This window comes from Zingiber officinale, chromosome 6A (genome assembly GCF_018446385.1).
Source record: "Zingiber officinale cultivar Zhangliang chromosome 6A, Zo_v1.1, whole genome shotgun sequence".
NCBI lineage: Eukaryota > Viridiplantae > Streptophyta > Magnoliopsida > Zingiberales > Zingiberaceae > Zingiber > Zingiber officinale.
The window spans coordinates 8,729,757-8,748,121 of record NC_055997.1 but is presented as its reverse complement, the minus strand read 5'-3'; the positions used below and the strand labels follow the sequence as shown (position 1 = coordinate 8,748,121).

Below are 18,365 nucleotides of genomic sequence, written 5' to 3'. Positions count from 1 at the left end.
CATGTAAGTAATAACTCGATCTGCTTGCAAGTCAGGATGCATGTCCACAACTTTGAACTTTCTTCTCAAGTCACCTCTCTTTTCTAATTCAATCTCGAGTCAATCTGGTCCATATTCTAGATATTAAAAAAAAAAATCTAAAATTGTACATAAACTTGAAAAGTCTCTCAGCAAGTATTTCTAATTTCTTATTTTATTTCCCCAAATGAAAACTTTACAATATCCTTCAGTTCATCTTATCCACTTGTATGAGTTATTTCAGACTTTCTCAACCGATAATAATGGATACAAATATGCTTTGATAGATTGGCGCAGTTGATATCTATATAGATATTTATTATAATTTATTATAATAGATCTTGAGATTAATTTTTAACGGATATCTTTTTCTCATACAAAAACCGTTGTACTTAGATAAATACTATATTTGATTTATCCCCTTCTAAAAATGTGGAGCCACTTGAAAGGACCCCTAAGTCCGATAAATGAATACAAATATCAAGTCCAATCGTCTGGCCCATCTCAATTTATACCACTCTGACTTCCATAACTAATCAAAGACTTTGAGCTACTACTTTTCTTCTAGATTTGTTAACCACTTGGATCCTTTGACCCACCACACTACTTAAACCACCAAAAGTTATCAAAGACTTTGAATGACACTACTATTCTTTCTTCTATTTTGCTAGACGTATATTTAGCCATGGACTCCATCTTTCTCCTCAGCCCCAAGGCCCGCCGACCGTTCCTCTGCCGCGCCGGCAGCTCGTTGGGATGCTCTTATATTTGCTTATGGATTCCTCTTCCTCTTCACTATTTATCAGCTACCAAGTATGTTACAAATACATGTAATCCTTAGTCCTTTACACTCAACTATTATATGAAGAAGAGTTCTAATATATTTCTAGCACTTCCTCTAGTAGCTATTACTTCGCATCCAAGGATGGATGGCACCACGAAGACAATGGCGGTCGGCCTAGTTCCTCTTCGGTCATCTCCTCGAACACTAAAAGCCTCTTTGAAACCTACACTGGATCTCTTATCAACATCCAGCACTCTAGGTGAAAACTCATCTGAGTTTTTGGATGTTCTTCCACAACATAGAAAGGATTTCCTATAAAATCTTCAATGAACTTCATTTGTCCCTGTTCAGTTCTGTTCCAGGATTGGCATACATGAACAACCTTCCCTGCGTCGAACTAGGCGAATCGGACCTCATTGACTTGGCTTTGTTGCGAGTTCAACGACAATTCTATCAGGTCTAGTACTAGTTCAAAAATCAATGTTACTTTTGTTGTTGCAACTGCTTAATTACTGATACACTTCTTCGTTTCAGGAAGCTGGAATTATGGTTGGTTACAAAATGTTGAATTTTGTTGATCAATTGTTGTTAACTCACTGTTTTATCAGTCAAGGTTCCAACTAACTCACTTCTTCCTTGATATAGACTGCGATTTTTCTGCGATGCGCGAGCGGAGAAATAGAAATCGGCACAACGATATCCAGAAATTATGTAAGTTCATAATTTGTTGAAAGAAGATCTAAGTTAAATCTTGAGCCAGTTCTATTAGCATCATGCCAAAGAACTTGTTCATTTTATCTGTAGCATGAACTCCATTTTTGTAACTTTTGGTAGGCAAACTTGCATATGAATGCCCAGAAAGTATTCACTCAGGAGTTCATACAGCATTCACAACTCGGAGAGGAGTTGCGGCCAATGACACCGCTTATAGGCCACAATCGATCGAATTCTTCATCGCCACTAGTTTCGTCTAACAAAGTTGAAAGCCCAGAGCATGTATCTCCTCTTCTACCATACCATATAACGGCAAAGGCCTACTCTAACACTTCTCGAGACGATGAAGTGATCGCGAGAGCCATATTCGCTGTCATCTCCTCGACTACTAATACCTCCTATAAGCTATCGTCTAAGGCTGCTACAAAAGCATTTGAACCTTATGATAAAACCAATAGAGGTTCATGTTTTGCACCTATTACTGATGGACAGAGGATGATTAAAAGGATGTCTAGCCTGCTGAGGAACATAAGCAAAGTAGGGTTTGAAGCGCAAATGCAAGAGGTTCGGGCCGCTACAAGTAACAACAACCACTTGCTTCACACGATATCAGAACGCCGGCGTCGCGAGAAAATCAATGAGAACTTTGAGACTCTTAGAATGGTACTCCCACAAGGGACCAAGGTATACATCAAATATTCTTAGATTATCATAAGAAAGAGAAAAAGCTTCAAGATTGCATTGCTCACTTGTTAATTTGTGTTCTGAAATTGATAGAAGGACAAGGCATCAGTGCTTACCAATGCTAAGAACTTTGTAAACACATTGAAAACCCAAATATCGAAGCTCGAGGAGAGGAATCAACAACTAGAGATGCAGATTAAACTTGATGAGCATGAACATGATTCAAATACTGAAAGAGTGGAAGTTTATGTAGCCGAATCAACATCCGAATCGACATCTACAAGCAAGCAAATCACACTCTCAATAATAGTGAGGACCGAATGCAACATGATAAGTTTGATTCTTTCTGTACTTGAATGTCTGAACAAGAAGGCCGATTTGAGTTTGGTAGCGATAGAGGCAAGCGAAAGAACTCGGCGACCAAATATTCACATGAAAGCAAGCATCACAGTGTCGGTTAAGGTATCGTCAAAGTTTATGACTTAACAATAATGCCCTTGTTTATTGGTATATGTTTTGGCAGGTTTGCGACTGCGACAAGGAGTTATTCAAGGAAGTTGTGGTGGAGGCAGTGAATGATGAATTGGACAAAGCAAGAGCTTCTACCATTGTTGTTTGATGTGTGTTTCCATACAGATTTTTCATGCAATGAATTCTATGCTAATCATCAGATATCCTGATGCCATATTCAACTTGTTCTACCTAGCAGTTTACTCGGTTGGTTAGTCTAGCTCGAAAACCGACAAGAGTGCTTGACCAGCTCAATAGGTTTGCTTGAGCAGATTGGCCGATTCCGGGGCGATAGTATAGACTTGCTTGATTGCTTCATCTTTGCACAACTGACTCAATTAATTCATCATCAACTAACAGGATTGATCCAACCCGCCCAAAACTGACTAATCTACTCAACTTGATCGACCTATTAGGTTTGTAATCGTATCAACAAACTCACACAACATCAACTTTATAGGCCTGCTCATCCCACCTAGACCAATTGGATGATCGAGCCAACTCCAAGTGACCGATCCAGTTGGTTCTACCAGACCACTTAGATCGAAATGGTCATATGGTTTGATCGACTTGACCAAGCTGCCCGACTTAATTGAACTAGCTTGATTTCTTTTGATCAACAATGATCCTAAAATTATTCATTCTTTTTCATATATAATCTAGGTGTCCAGGCTACGCCCGGCTAGTCTTGGAGGTAGAATTTGAAGCACAGCCTAGCTAAAATTTGACATGTAGTTAAAAGCAATCTAAGCTCTATAATATTTACCAATTAGTGACACTTTTATTTTAGAAAATATATTAACAATTTAGCATAGCTAAGTAATTTTGTACTATACAATTCTATTATTGCTCATAATATATTTTTATTATCAATTTTCTATTAATAAGTGGATTTATAATGACCTTAATTTATTAATGCACACCAATAATATATCCTCCCATATTTCTAGTAAGAACAGTACAAGATAAATTCAAAGGGAAAGGGAAAAGGGAAAATATTTTTGGAACAATAAAAAAAAAAAAGGTAGACACACATATTCTTGCCTCCACTTAGTTGATTCCATGCTTTGGAGTTTTGCTCTTTTGCCATGGCCCAATCATTTACTCCTTTTGAAAATAATATTGATTCAACAAAATATATTTTACAAATCAAATGTTGATCTATGCTTTGTATCATTGGAAGCATGCAATTGTTTCAGCAGAGGCATGACATGTGATCCACCTTAATGTCCTTGTCCAAGAGCTCAGAACTTTATTCCATTGTCATCTTTGGTTGTGTCCAACACAAGCTTCTAAAATTCACTATGCTAGTCGAGCGTCAGATCAGTGCCTAGGCTGCCTAGACGGAGATTAAGCGTCACTAGACGAATTCCACGGTATCAACATAAATTACATAATAAATCACATTCTATAATTCACACACAATAAATCAAATTTAAAATGAGTTCAAAATTACACAACTAATAAAATATCACAAATTTATTCCACTTTTCTTTCTCTATAATTTTCAACAACTTATTCTTCATTGGATACAAACTCAATATCATCGTCGGACACAAACTCAAGGATACATTTCAGTTTTGTTTTAAATTGAGCTTTAAATTTAAAAACTCAAACTAATAAAAAAATCATGAAAACCCTGCACTATTTCCATGACGCCTAGACGATTCGACCAATTAGTCAGTACCTAGGGCCGCCTAATCCCGCCTAGACGCCAAAGTTGCCTAGGCTGGCCACCCAGTATATTTTCGATGCGACTGACTAGCGCCTAGGCAGCCGCCTAGGCCAATTTTTAGAACACTAGATATGGACAACTACTACTGAACTAACAAATCCAACTCAAAATCTTCTACCACAACAGTTAGTTTTTTTTCCTATTCTGAAATCATGTTTAACTGATCTTTAAGTCATATGTAGCAGCATTGTTGATATTGTAGCTGAACAGTTTCTATCACCTCTTGCTATCTATTGTTACAACTTCTGGCTCCAGGTTGCTGATTAGGGAAAGTCATTTAAGTTTCAGTTTAGAATCCATGTGAAGCTTTTTTCCAAGGGGTTAATCTTAAGCAAATTTCTTTGCTACTTTTGTTCAATCACTCTTTTTAACTATTGGAGTATCTTCACTACAATGAGTAGATGAAAACATGTTTTCCCCATAGTTCATTGTATAGTGAACTTGCAATTTAAAAAAAAAAAACAAGATAAGAGAGTTAAAAATGAAAGCTGAGACATGGCTCTGTAACTTCAAACATGCAAAGCTTGGATTTGGAAGTTTGGTCTATATCATGTAATTTGTAGTCGCTAAAATTTATCTGAAAACTTGGCTACATAGACTCTGTTGTTTCTATGTCTCAGCACTACAGCCTTAAGGTTCTGTGTTTATGATCCATGACCAGTGAAGCAAGAGGTTGAAGGTGATGCTTTGGTCATCTCTACAACATGCAGTGCATCAACAGCCTATTATACCCTCAAGTTCTCTTTACTCATTAAGCTTATCCTTCAACTATTGTGAAACTACCACTCTGATCAAATTAGTGGTTAATCGTGCATATTCAACCACTGACCCTAATTTACTATCTGACCGCCGGAGGCTAGTAGTAAATCATAGCTTTTCAATAGAAACCGAGCATGGATTGAGTTTAGGGGAAGGAAGCAGTTGATCAGAACAGCTTCATCGTGGTGTAAACTCAAAACTGTTATTTGCAATCTAGCTTTCAAGAATGCCTTAGCAATTGACAGATTGTCTAACCAAGACTTCATGATACCGACCTATCAAAATATTCTACAATTAGGTTTTAGAACTCCCTGTTCCTAGTTCTGAAGATCGCATAGGTTATTCTACACAGCTAATTTTGCTGAACCTTCAAGATGATCAATGAAATGTGATTGTCACATTACAACAAGCAAATGAGTATATGCCGGTGTAGAAGAAGATCATGAATTGAGTAATACTGGTCAAAGCAGGAGTTTTGATGTGGCGAGCCATCTTATTAGATAAATCAACGGGAAAGGAACAATGTACAAATGGCAAAATAATCTTACCACACACAGGCAAACTAACAAACAAATGATGGGCGTAAAACACCGCAGATTTCAGATCAATCCAGTCATACAACAACGGAATTGACAGGGGTAAGAAGGGAGAGAAATTACTAGGCACGGCTGAGACAGTACTGCCTGGAGAGTTCGCTACGGCCCGGCGGCATACCATCTCCCAGGCCCTTCAGCTTCCTCCTCCAGCACTAGATCCTCCGTCCTCCGAATCGCAGCATGGATCAGCACCAGAACCAGGCCGATCATCAGGGAAATAAGGATGTTGGCGGTTGCCTTGGTCAGCAGCAGAGCCACTAGGGTGAAGATGGACAGACAGATGAGGACCACCAGATCGCTGATCTCGCGGCCGAAAATTACGAGGGGCACGTCCCGTAAGAAGTAGAGGAAACACCAGACGACAGTGCAGACGATGAAGACGATGAGGGATACGGGTTTGAAGAGGAGGCTGAAGAAGACGACGAGGAGCACGACGATGGCGTAGTTCATGGCGAAATAGGCGGCGTTGGTGCGGATCCGCGTGTAGGAGTCGCCGAGGCTTCGCGGGAGGCTGAGGGCTCGCACGTCTCCAAACTGTCGCCATGGCCGCCGCATGGCCAGCGCGGATCGGCCTTGCTCCTTGGCGCGGGAGATGTAGTCGAGGGGGGAGGAGGAGGAGGAGGAGGGGGCGGTGGAGGTGGGGATCGTGCCGTAGGTCGTCATCGCCGGCAGTCGATCGCGATCCAGTACCCAAATAGCAACAATCGAGGAGGGCCAACAGCAAATAGAAGAGACGGCAACGGCGCTCCGGATTTCACCCCCGTCGGCGAAGTAGTTAAATTAATAAAGATAACGAGCAAGCCAGCTAGCGATTAGGGGGGATTCAATGCATGCATTCCAACACAGTACATCCATTTGGAGCAATAAAAGAACGCTTCACGCAGCCTCGCACTAAACGATCTGGGTTCCACAGCACAGCGGATCCGCATACTGGGTGGGACCCAGTCCATGAACTGCATTTTTCAAATCGCCAACGTGGGCCCGTCGATCGGCGTGGTGCTTCCTCATCCACCGTCTAACTAGAAAAGTCAAACAGATCCTAATATACGTGAAATTTTCTAGTATATTCCAGAAGATGCTTTCCGGCACCAGTGATACAGCCAATTATTTGGCGCCAGCTAAGGTTTTATATTTTTAAGATAATCTTCGATTGCTGATCAAACATTAATGGAACTGATTATTTTAATTAAAATATCCAAAACAAGGCACCACCCTACTTTAATTTCTAGGTTGAACTTCTCAATTTTTGCCAAATATTATTATACATATTGTTAAACTACATATCAGTCCATGCATGTATATATATATATTTACGTCATATTATTTGCTTGCTAATGATCTGTACTCTCTTTACAACTTTGCATGCATTCCTTCTTGGGTGTTTACTTGCGTTGTAAAAATCTGTTGCCCTGGGGACAGGAGTGCCTTTGGGTCATATCTCCTCTTCAGCTGGACAAACTTTTCCCACTTAACTAATCCGAAGTGCCTCGCCCAATCCAACTTCGACGTGTAATGAGGCAGATACTGCTTGACCTCGATCCCATTCTGATCACAGAACCCTAGTATTTCATTATTCAGGGCATCAAAGGTCCCCCAGTCCTCCACTGTGGCAGCAGTCCAGAGAAACCCTACGGTATAGAACACCTCCTCATCAGGAACTGTGGCAGTCATAATATCATTCCACCTGCAAATTATATAAATAAATCAATTAACACTACAAGTTAGTTAATTACCATGCATGGACGTACGTACCTGTGCTTGTTCAGGGGGTAGAGAAGTATAGGGCCTGTAGTGTGATTAACGTTTTGAAGGATCCCTCCAAACACCCCAACTTGGAAGTCTCTGATTCTAGACTTGGGCAAGAAGAGATTGAGCCAAGGATGAAGAAGAACTGTGCTGGAGCTTAGTTTCTCTATCTCATTGTGCACCCTGTTGAGGAACTCAAGGTAGGTCACGTCATTGCTGAAGACCAAGCCAGGGACAAAGTTTAGCTGTTTCATCAAGTCCTCAATTTTCTGTTATCGATCAACAATTAACCCATATTAATAGATATATAATGAGACCATTAAGTGATGATAAGTAGTTAATATAGCTGTTTACTTGGTCTGCCATGGAGGGAGAGTCATAGTACACGGCTCCTTCTAGGAAGTAGATGGTATTCGACTCGCCCTTGAGGCGATTGATGCTGTCGACGGCTTGGTTCGAGTAGAAGGTAGAGCCGTCGACTCGTTGGTGACTCAGTAGCACCTGCCCTTCCACGTAGTCGAACCCGGTCGGGTCCGGCAACGAGATCAAGAACTCTTGGTCCCTCGTCAGGTTGCCCAAGTCGGTGTAGAACAGCCTCAGCCATCTAACTCTGGCCGGCGCCGGCCGAAGGCTGATCCGGGCACGCGTGATGACGCCTAGCTGCCCGAGTCCGCCGAGGACTCCGTAGAACAAGTCCCGGTTCGACTCACTGGAGCATGTGATCATCTCACCTTTTCCTGCGATGTAGAAATTAAATATATATGATATTTTGTTTTTAATTATAATAATTAATGATTGATACCGGTGATGACGTCCAATTCGTAGACGTTGGAGATCTGCGGGCCGTGCCGGAAAACCTGCCCGCTGATGCCGGCGTTCGACAGCGTGCCGCCGACGGTCAAGTAGAGGTAGTCCGTCCACGACCGCGGCGAGAGCCCGTGCCTCAGCGCCGCCTCCAGCACGTCGATCCACAGCTGCTCCCCACCGGCGTCCACGTACGCCCCCTCTGACGACACGTTGATCCTGTTCCTCCCGCCGCCGAGAGCCGCCATGTCGAGAGCCACGCCTCCGGGCGCGAGGGCCTGCCCGCGGACGGAGTGCCCGTTGCCGCGGGCAGCCACGGGGAAGGGTGGCTCGGCGCAGTAAGCAAAACGGAGGAGCGCCGCGATGTCGTCTGCCGTAGAGGGCTGGAACACGGCCGCTGGATAGGCGGCGCGGGTGACGCCGCCGTAGTCGGTGGCGAATCGGGCGGCGGCGTTGCTGCCGGAATCGAGCTTGCTTGCGATCTCGGACGGGACGACGTCTAACCACGACGAGACTTCGGCTGCAGCACTCGCCGCGCCGGCTAAGTATGCGACGACGACGAGAAGGAGGAGGTTAATTAGTATTCCGACGGCCATTTAACTTCTAATTAATTAATTAATTAATTAGATGGTGGCTAAAGTGGTAAAGTGGGGAACTATATTTATAGTGTTGAAATTGCCTACAAATCATTAATTAATTTTAATTAATACTGACTTAAAATAATTTTTTTTAAAAAAGCATTTCATCCCATGATGACATATCATTAATATTAATAGACTGAAAATACTATTTTCCCCCACGTTTTAAGGAAGAAAAACACATTCCTTTTTTAGGGAAAAATACATTTTCCCCCTTTATTTTCTATGTAGCATTTTACCATCTTATTTAAAAAATAATGATGTGGTGATAAGGAGAGACTCCATCTCACGGAGGATAACTGTCACGATGGAGGTTAAAGTTAAGGCGGTCAACGTTGAGATATCATCGGGCGGTCGGGCGATCAAGTCAACGCTCGGATATCATCGCCCGGTCGACGAGCATGCCTCGACTAGGAGGAGAAGGTTCCGGCCTGACCTCGCCTTTGACACGGGGAGATGTCAAATGACGCTTGATGGAGTGTTTGGATGTCGGACGGAGGAAGAAACGGTGTGCAGAAGCTGGACCGACCAGCTACCCCGCTCAGCTAGGCGGCAAAACTCGACAGGCAGAATAGAACTTCGGTTGAGCTGATGTGACACAAGCATAGTGGAGTTCCGACCAAGCGGACATGACACAGACATAGTGGAGTTTCGGCCGAGCGAACGGGACACAGGAATAGCGAAGTTCCGGCCGAGCGGCCAACCCGCTCGACCTAGTAGCAGACTCCCTGTATTATCTATCAACATCCTTTTGGGAGTTAGTGCCGCTGACACCGGGTATGAATAACTAGAAGATCATACGACGGAAGCTTCCACTGTCACTTCAGAAATATGCTCGGCCTGTTAAGGTATTGTGTCAGGGACACTTTACTGACAAGTCTTTTTCAGAAAAAAACTTTGGGAAGTGTGCTCGCCTTGGGGAGCATGCACGCGCGCTACAGAAGCTCTATATAAAGGAGGGGGTCTAAACATCGGCGGAGGTAGGCAATACGCGATAGCCACTGTTCTCACTACTGTTCATTCTTATTGCTCCACCTTTTACTTCATCGCCGGTGACTAACTTGAGCGTCGGAGGGCTAACGCCGGGGACCCCTTTCCTGGCTCGGCACTGACGTAATCTGTGTTGCAGATCGGAGTGGAATCTACAGACAGTCAGTGGGAGTATCACATCCTCAACTTTCCATCTCATCGACTTTCAGACTGGATCAAATAATATTTAATCTTCTTTGACCAAAAAATTCTAAAGATAATTATACTCTTGTTTTTTTAGAATAATCTCAAGAGGGAAAAAGATATTGAATTGACCATTATATGGTAAAATTTTTCATAAAATTTATATATATCCTAGTATAAACAATAAAAAATAACAACTTTGAAAAAAACTCATTCCACCATTCTCGTCAAACTAAAAAAAAAAGTTAGAATTATAAATTGATGAACCAAAATTAAATGAAAATGGAACAAAGTTTATCGTTAAAAATCTCTTCCTCATCATCTTCAAATGTGACATACAATGAATAAAAGACAATTGTCTCATTACTTTCTTTTTTTTTAATCATTTTTTAATAATAACCTTAAGAGGAAAAAGACATATTGAATTGATCATTATATCCTTCGATAAAAACTCTCACAAAATTCATATATATACCGGCATAAACAAAAAAAAACTCTTAAAGAGATAACTAGTCAAAAACTCATTCAACCATGCCCACCAAATCAAAAAAGAACTATAATTCTAAATTGATGAACCAAAATCACTCCTATTCCATTGTATGTAACATTTGATAAAGAGGAAGAGATTTTTAATCATAAGTTTTATTCCATATCTTCATATGATTTTGATTCATCAATTTAGAATTTTTGTTCTTTTTTAGTTTGGTGAAGATGATGGTATAAGTTTTTAACTGATTATCCTTTTTAGAATTATTATTTTTCCATTATTTATATTGATATATGTATGAATTTTATGAGGATTTTTACTAAGATACAATAGTCAATTTAATATGTTTTTTCTCTTTGAATTATTATTGAAAAAAATAAAAAAGACTTCACATCTAACTTTTGGTCGGAGTTAAATGTCATTTTTTTAATTATAAAGGGATAAAATACTTCTTGGTAGATTAAAGATATTTTTCCCTTCTTTATTATTATTATTATTATTATTATTATTTATTTATTTATTTTTGATGTTTCTCAAAAGTCAATTAGTTTGCTCCAATCAGAGGGACTTTAATTAAAGAGTAGTCATTGCTAAGTTTAATTTAAATAATTTCATTTTCATCATTAATAAATTAAATAGAGATGACATGGAGTAACTGTTCTAACAAAACTAATATGGATGCTTCACGCCATTGGAGACTTAGCAAATATTGACTTCACCAGCATAAAGAAAGGTCCACGCATGATGGTAATCTACCGAACTCATTGAATTTTTGTGAACAGACGTTTGGCCAATCTATCTCTCTCCGGATGTGAATCCACTTAATTTGCTTCTAGATTTAGACAAGTATATATCGATCACTGTATCAGCAAAGATACAGTAAGATTCTCTTCCACCTCTCAGAGAATCCATGCGTTGCTGTACGAGATCTACTGAGAAAATGAAAGACAGATATATATATAGATATAGCTTCAACTATACGTCCAAATTAATGAAAAATTATCCATATTTTTTCCATGAGAAATACGAACACATATATAAGAACAAATGAGAATGAGATTACATTAAGTTGGACCTTGGACTTGTCATGGTCGATCTTGAACCTTCCCTGACTGCAACCTGAGGAAATAGTGATTAATTTGTTCAGCACCGCAGCCATAGTTTACAAAATCCTTGGTGGATTCTCTCAGATTTTCTTGTTGCTGACCAAATCTAGGTTGAAGAGACTTATGGGGCTTAGGTTATTTGAATGCTATTATTATTGCAGGAAGAATATATTGCAGAGATGGAGAAGCAACAAATTGTTATCGGGATGATGAAGGTATTAGGAAATGTGAAGATTTAGTTGAATGATTCGAGAGGATGAAGACACGCATTTAATGCAGGACGTAACTGTTATGAGTTGACAGATCTATGAAAGGGAGAATATGATTTGGTTGACTGACTAAAGCCCGACGTTGCATGTGCCCATTGACTGAGGAAGGGCATATGGGTCATTCCACAGTTCAGCAGACAGCAAAATATATATCGGTGGATTTTGTCGTCCGACAAATGGGAAGTGGGATTAATGATATATAGACGTCAATTTTTGTTTTTTTTTAAATAATGATAAAATATAATTCTAGGTAAATACGGAAATATAAATTAATATGGTCTGCAGAAGTAGTTAATTATTTTCAATGATATTAATTTGTTACTTAATTATCTAAGTTATGTGGGGTATCAATTAAATGCCTAAACGTTTAGGATACAAGTTGATGGTCATTGTTATTATTTTCGATGACACTTTAAATAGTTCTTAAATAGTGTAGCTATATAAGATGAATAAATAGCGTTATCAAACTACTAACACTTTAGCATAATCAAAAAACAAAAAAATTAGTTGGTATTTAATGTAATATAAAAGTGTTAGTATTTATTGTGTATAATATTTACCCTATAAGAATACTCTCTAACGACGGAATTAGGAATAGAATTTTTTTTCCATTGCTAATTAGCCATTGAAATAAATTATGATTGTTAATTTAGACATGGAAATTAAATTTTATCGTCAATTTCATCTCTATTCTTATTTAATCTATTTAATTAGCGATGAAATTTAATTTCATCGTTAATTAACTTTCTAATTAGGGGTTTCAATCTCTATATTTTCTCTCCGGCATCTTAAAATCTTCTCCTCTTTGATCGACCTCCTCTTTGATCTTTGGCATGCTTCGATCCTCTCCTCTCCTATCTCCGACACCAGCAAACAACCCATCGGTACGCTTGATCCTCTTCCCTTCCCTCTCCTCTCTTAGAGACGGCTTGGCGACGGTTTGGCAGCAAGATCTCACCTTGGTCGTAGCCTTGCAGCGAGATCTCGCTTTGTCCACAGCCTCACATCGAGATCTCGCCTTGGCCATGGCCTCGGAGTGAGGTCGTGAGACAAGGCAGACATCAGCCATGTACCTTGGCTGAGTGGTCGGGCGCACACGGCTTTGGTTGAGCTATCAAGTGTGCGTGCAACCCTAGCCAGGCGACTGGTGGTCGGGGTGTGTGCATAGCCCTGACCAAGCCTATAGCGCTAGACGGTCATGAGCTCAACCACGCCCTCAACCCTAGCTGCAAGTTCAGTCATAGTCTGATCAACCTCGGTTGCGAACTCAACCGCGACCTCAACCCTAACCAGGAGCTCATGTCACAATGACCTCTCCCACGGCCTCATGGCCTGGTCATGAGATCAATGCATTGTCATTTAAGAGCATAATGTGATGCATTTCTCAATAAGTGAGTTTCAATTGTAGTTTCTTAAAATAATCTGATGCATTGCATGTGTTTGTAAAAAAAAAAAAAATAATCAAGTTGGGTAATATCGAGTCTGGGGTGATCGACTCGGTTCTACAGAAGTTTCCTACTGATCATCAGGGTAAATCGGGAAGCGCTCGTAGCGAACAGCTCAGGAGTCCAGCATCCTTTAGTTGTGTGCCCTATTTGGAGGAAAATTTTTTACAAATTCATCATAACTAAAACTCGAATCATGAATATCTAAATAATAATCTAGATATCCTATCGTAACTCAGGAGTCTAACATCCTTCACATTTGCATTGCATGTGATTGTAAGCACACAATGTGATGCATTTCTGAATAAATTTCAATTGTAGTTTCTTAAAGTATGAGCATTGTAAGAGATAATTTTCTACCTAGATTCTTTAATAAAATTCTTATATTTTTTATATACAAGTAATTGATTACTAGATCTTATTTGCATTATTAGGTCTAAGAGAATAAGTGGTATGTTAAAGAGTTTCATTGTTTTATTTAAAATATTATGTAATATGATTAACTTTAATTAACTTTTTATCATTTTTTATTATCTTTAGGTATACCATATTTTCGGAGCTCTTATCTTTTTTTAGCCGTGGAGGTAATACCATTCTTGAGCTCTTATCAGTAGCTCGTTTGGCATCTTCTCTTTCAGTGGAACTATTTCTTTTGAGGTTAAAACTCCATGTTCAGTTTAAGTGCTATTGATAGTATTTTTAAGTTATAAATATATTCATATTTAATAATATTGTAAATTTATTTATCTTTAAGTTACCATGGATATGAATAAATTTTAGATATACAATATATTAAAAAATGGATTTCTTACTTATAAATATTTTAATGTAGTTGAAGAATTTATAAATTTCGTTTCGTTAAGCGCCTCTCTTCCCTTTGCTCTCTTTTGCTCTTTTGTGATGGTGGCGGCCGAATTCTAGAGAAGGAGGAGAAGCTTTCCAGGTGGTGTTCGTCTTGGAGGATCATCGCCTACACGACGTCTAAGAGGAGGCGAGGGATACGACAGAAGATCTCGAGAGGTTTTTAGCATACAAGGAAGAGGTATAATTAGTATTTAATTTCCGCATCATACTAGTTAATTTTTCTTTATATAAATACCAAATACAAGAGGCATTCGATTCTTGTTTTTCGAATTTAATTTCGATGTTGTGTTCTTTTTCTTTTTCCTTGTGATTTGATTGTTCCTTTTGGTTAACCTAGAGTTATATAAGGAAATTAAATATTAACTTTCCTTAAAAGGCTTTGTCTAGTCGGTGGTGGTTGCTCCCATATCCAAGAAGGCCAAGTGTCTCGCCATGCAACACTGGAAGCCAATTTTGGAAACTAATATTTAATTGAATTTATAACCTAGGTGATTTGGATCAAACGTGTTAAGTTCCGCAGGAGATCCAAATCTAAACCTAAAAGAACATATAAGTTAAACTTGGAATCAAACGTGTTAAGTTCCGCAGGAGATACAAGTTTAACTTAAAAGAACACATGGTAGCTAGGAAAGGTTTAGATCACGTACAAAATTTTTGTACAGTGGAGCCATTGGGTTTTCCGAGTAGCAACCAGCAATTAGTATCAGAGCTAGGGTTTTGCCTTTGTGTATTTGGTATTAGTTTAATTATGCACATGTCATACATAATTTAGCCAGGTTAATAGTAGGATGTGCTAACTTTGTGGATGCAGGATCCAACTATTATGGCTTATAGTTATTATGTGTGTGATTGGACCCTTGGACATGCCAAGGACATTTATTATGTGTGCATGATTGTATTATAAAATACAGCAGGAGCTGTATTTAGTTTTATTATGATTTTATTTTTTGATCTAGATACATGTACATTCATTTTATGGAATATAGGATCGATGAATGTAAATTTTATTTTATGTTCGATCTAGTTTACATGTACATTCCTTCGAGGAATATAGGATCGAAAAATATAAAATTCTATTTATGTCGCGGATCAAATCTTGCAAGGCGTGCAACCTTTTGAGGATCAGAGTGGCGCAACAGAACAAGGAGCAAGATGGATGCGACAACTAGACCCGGTGGCAGTGGCCAAATATGGCAGCAGCTAGGGATGACGACACACGGAGGACAACAATAGATAAAAGGCATAATAGTTGAAAATTAGTTTTTCTATTTATTGCTTTTGTATTGTGCTGTGTGTGAATGTTAGTGTACATGTTTAGTAGGCTAACATCATCAAAATTCCTCACTTTAAATAACTAAGTGAGAGAGGAATTTATTTTAGTGAATTCCACGGTCTCCATTACTGGTTTGTAAGTGATGCAAACAAACTTGCGCGTTGGCTCTGAGTACCTTCCTCCATATCGGATGAGTTTGTTTGCGGATCACTAGACCAAACTTCCATTTCGGATGACTATAGGAAATTAATTAAGAGCATATGATCTTCCCCATCGGAAGAGGCACAATCTTATTAATGGACTTAGTGTCAAGTAATGGTATACACTTAGGCACGTCTAATAGTATCCTCCCCATCGGAGTCACTGCTATTATTTGTGTGACCGAAGGAAACCAACTATTAATTTTATTTGTCAAAAAGTTAGGTTGACAAGATAATAAAATTAATGGAATATATCCTCCTTTTACAAATGTTGAATTTGTATACGTCCACACTATCGTGACATACAAAATTGATGGTGTTTTAAGGTGTTGGTTAATTTAAAATAGTATTGTTTGAGGAATCAATATTATTCTAAATTTAGAGTTCTGACCAAAATTTATTTTGTGATTCTTAGGATGACTTTCAACCCACTGGCCATTATACTAAAAGAGAACAGACTTACTGGTCCTAACTACATAGATTGGAAAAGGAACTTGGACATTGTTCTTATTGCTAAGGGCTATAAGTTTGTACTGTCAAAGGAATGCCCAGAAACACCTAGCAATGATTCTACCCCAGAGGAGATTCAGTATCATAGTAAATGGGTAAAAGCTGATGAGATGGCGCGGTGTTACATCTTGGCTTCGATGTCAAATGAATTGCAACATCAGCATCAGGACTTACCAACAGCTTATGATATAATGAACAATCTCAAGGAACTCTTCGGACATCAGAATCGGGCTGCTAGGCAAGAGGCAATGAGAAAACTGATGACAACCACCATGACTGAGGGGAATCCCGTGAGGGATCATATTCTCAAGATGATGGCTTACTTAAACGAAATACAAGTTCTTGGAGGGGAAATTGATGGGGAAACACAGGTCGATATCATCCTCCAAACGCTACCCAGAAGTTTTGAGCATTTTCGCTTGAACTATAATATGAATAAAAGGATGTATTCATTGGCGGAACTTCTGACAGAACTTCAGGCAGCCGAAGGGTTGTTTTGCCAACATTCTCAAATTCACTATGCTGAAAATGGTTCTACTTCTAAGCCGAAAGACAAGAAGAAGAAGAAACAAAATGGCTCAGCAAAGAAGGTGAATAAACCTCAAGGTGCAGGATAAAAAGCTGGAATAAAGAAGCCGAAGGGCAAGTGCTTTATTTGCAAGCAGACTGGACATTGGAAGGCGGACTGTCCTCGTAGGAAACAGAACAATAAAGGTATATCTCATACTCTAGTTGTTGAAACATGTTTAGCGGTATTATCTACCAGCACCTGGTGTGTAGATACAGGAGCCACTGATCATGTCTGCAATTCCTTGCAGGGGTTCCAGGAAATCCGACGACTATCTGAAGGAGAGATTACCGTCTACATGGGCAATGCTACTAAGGTGACGGCTGTTGCAGTGGGAGATGTCTACTTATCTTTTAATAGGAATAGAAATTTGGTTTTAAGAAATTGTCTTTATGTACCCAGTTTTAGAATAAATTTAATTTCAGTTTTTAAACTATTTTTAGATGGATATTCAGTTTCCTTTAGTAACGATGTAGTTATTAAGAGAAATAAAGTGATTATCTGTTCTGGTGCATTAGTTGGCAATTTGTATACTTTAAATCCAATTTCTCCCACAAAGCATAATATGGAAATTAATAACACATCTTCTAACTCAAATAAGAGAAAAGAACCTTCGGAAATGAACCAAGCATATCTTTGGCATCTAAGGCTTGGTCATATTAACTTAAGTAGGATTCAGAGGCTTATAGCCGATGGACTTTTGGGTTCATTAGAGTTGGAAAATTTTTCAACTTGTGAATCTTGCTTGGAAGGTAAAATGACCAAGAGGCCTTTTAAGGCCAAGGGGTATAGAGTCAAAGAAGTGTTAGAATTGGTTCATTCTGATTTGTGTGGTCCTATGTCTGTCCAGGCAAAAGGTGGTTTTGAATATTTTATCTCTTTTATAGACGATTATTCAAGATATGGATACATTTACCTAATGCGCCGCAAGTCTGAGTGCTTTGATAAGTTCAAAGAGTACAAGGCTGATGTGAAGAAACGTCTAGGTAAAAGTATCAAGACACTACGGTCTGATCGTGGTGGCGAATACCTCTTAGGAGAGTTTAGGAATTACTTATCAGAGGCTAGGATTCAATCCCAATTGTCCGCACCTGGTACACCCCAACAGAATGGTGTGGCAGAACGAAGGAATAGGACTCTTATGGAGATGGTTAGATTGATGATGAGTTATTCAGAATTACCAAATTCATTTTGGGGATACGCTCTGGAAACGGCAGTGTACATTCTGAACTTAGTACCTTCTAAATCAGTTTCTTCTACTCCCACAGAATTGTGGAATGGGCGAAAGCCCAGTCTAAGACATTTTCGGATTTGGGGTAGTCCAGCACATGTGCTGAAACCAGATGCTGATAGGCTAGAATCTCGTACAGAAGTTCGCGTGTTTGTGGGGTATCCTAGAGGAACGAAATGTGGTTTATTTTATAGTCCTAAAGACCAGAAAGTCATTGTTAGCACCAATGTCCAGTTTTTAGAAGAAGACTA

General features: G+C 39.3%; 3 protein-coding genes across 4 annotated transcripts; 1 reads left to right on the top strand and 2 right to left on the bottom strand.

Annotated features, from left to right (window-relative positions):
- Positions 1–673: 673 nt before the first annotated feature.
- Positions 674–2,953, top strand: LOC121993701 (putative transcription factor bHLH041). Its single transcript, XM_042548048.1, has 8 exons — positions 674–831; positions 921–1,061; positions 1,154–1,259; positions 1,337–1,351; positions 1,448–1,513; positions 1,637–2,200; positions 2,294–2,662; positions 2,724–2,953. Exons 1-8 carry the CDS (start codon positions 704–706, stop codon positions 2,817–2,819), a joined length of 1,485 nt encoding a protein of 494 aa, XP_042403982.1. The 5' UTR covers positions 674–703; the 3' UTR covers positions 2,820–2,953.
- Positions 2,954–3,653: 700 nt separating this feature from the next.
- LOC121995738 (PRA1 family protein F3-like) lies at positions 3,654–6,578 on the bottom strand. Of its 2 annotated transcripts, none has more exons than XM_042549502.1 (2): positions 5,864–6,578; positions 3,654–4,049 (listed from the first exon to the last, which is right to left on the bottom strand). In XM_042549502.1, the coding sequence occupies exon 1, from the start codon at positions 6,461–6,463 to the stop codon at positions 5,900–5,902; it is 564 nt and encodes a 187-aa protein (XP_042405436.1). In that variant the 5' UTR covers positions 6,464–6,578; the 3' UTR covers positions 3,654–4,049; positions 5,864–5,899. The 2 variants fall into 2 exon arrangements, with proteins under 2 accessions (XP_042405436.1, XP_042405437.1); XM_042549503.1 differs by having other exon boundaries at positions 3,654–4,045.
- Positions 6,579–7,001: 423 nt separating this feature from the next.
- LOC121993700 (cytokinin dehydrogenase 7-like) lies at positions 7,002–8,957 on the bottom strand. The gene is made up of 4 exons (XM_042548047.1): positions 8,349–8,957; positions 7,901–8,283; positions 7,553–7,815; positions 7,002–7,484 (listed from the first exon to the last, which is right to left on the bottom strand). Exons 1-4 carry the CDS (start codon positions 8,944–8,946, stop codon positions 7,151–7,153), a joined length of 1,578 nt encoding a protein of 525 aa, XP_042403981.1. The 5' UTR covers positions 8,947–8,957; the 3' UTR covers positions 7,002–7,150.
- Positions 8,958–18,365: the final 9,408 nt, after the last annotated feature.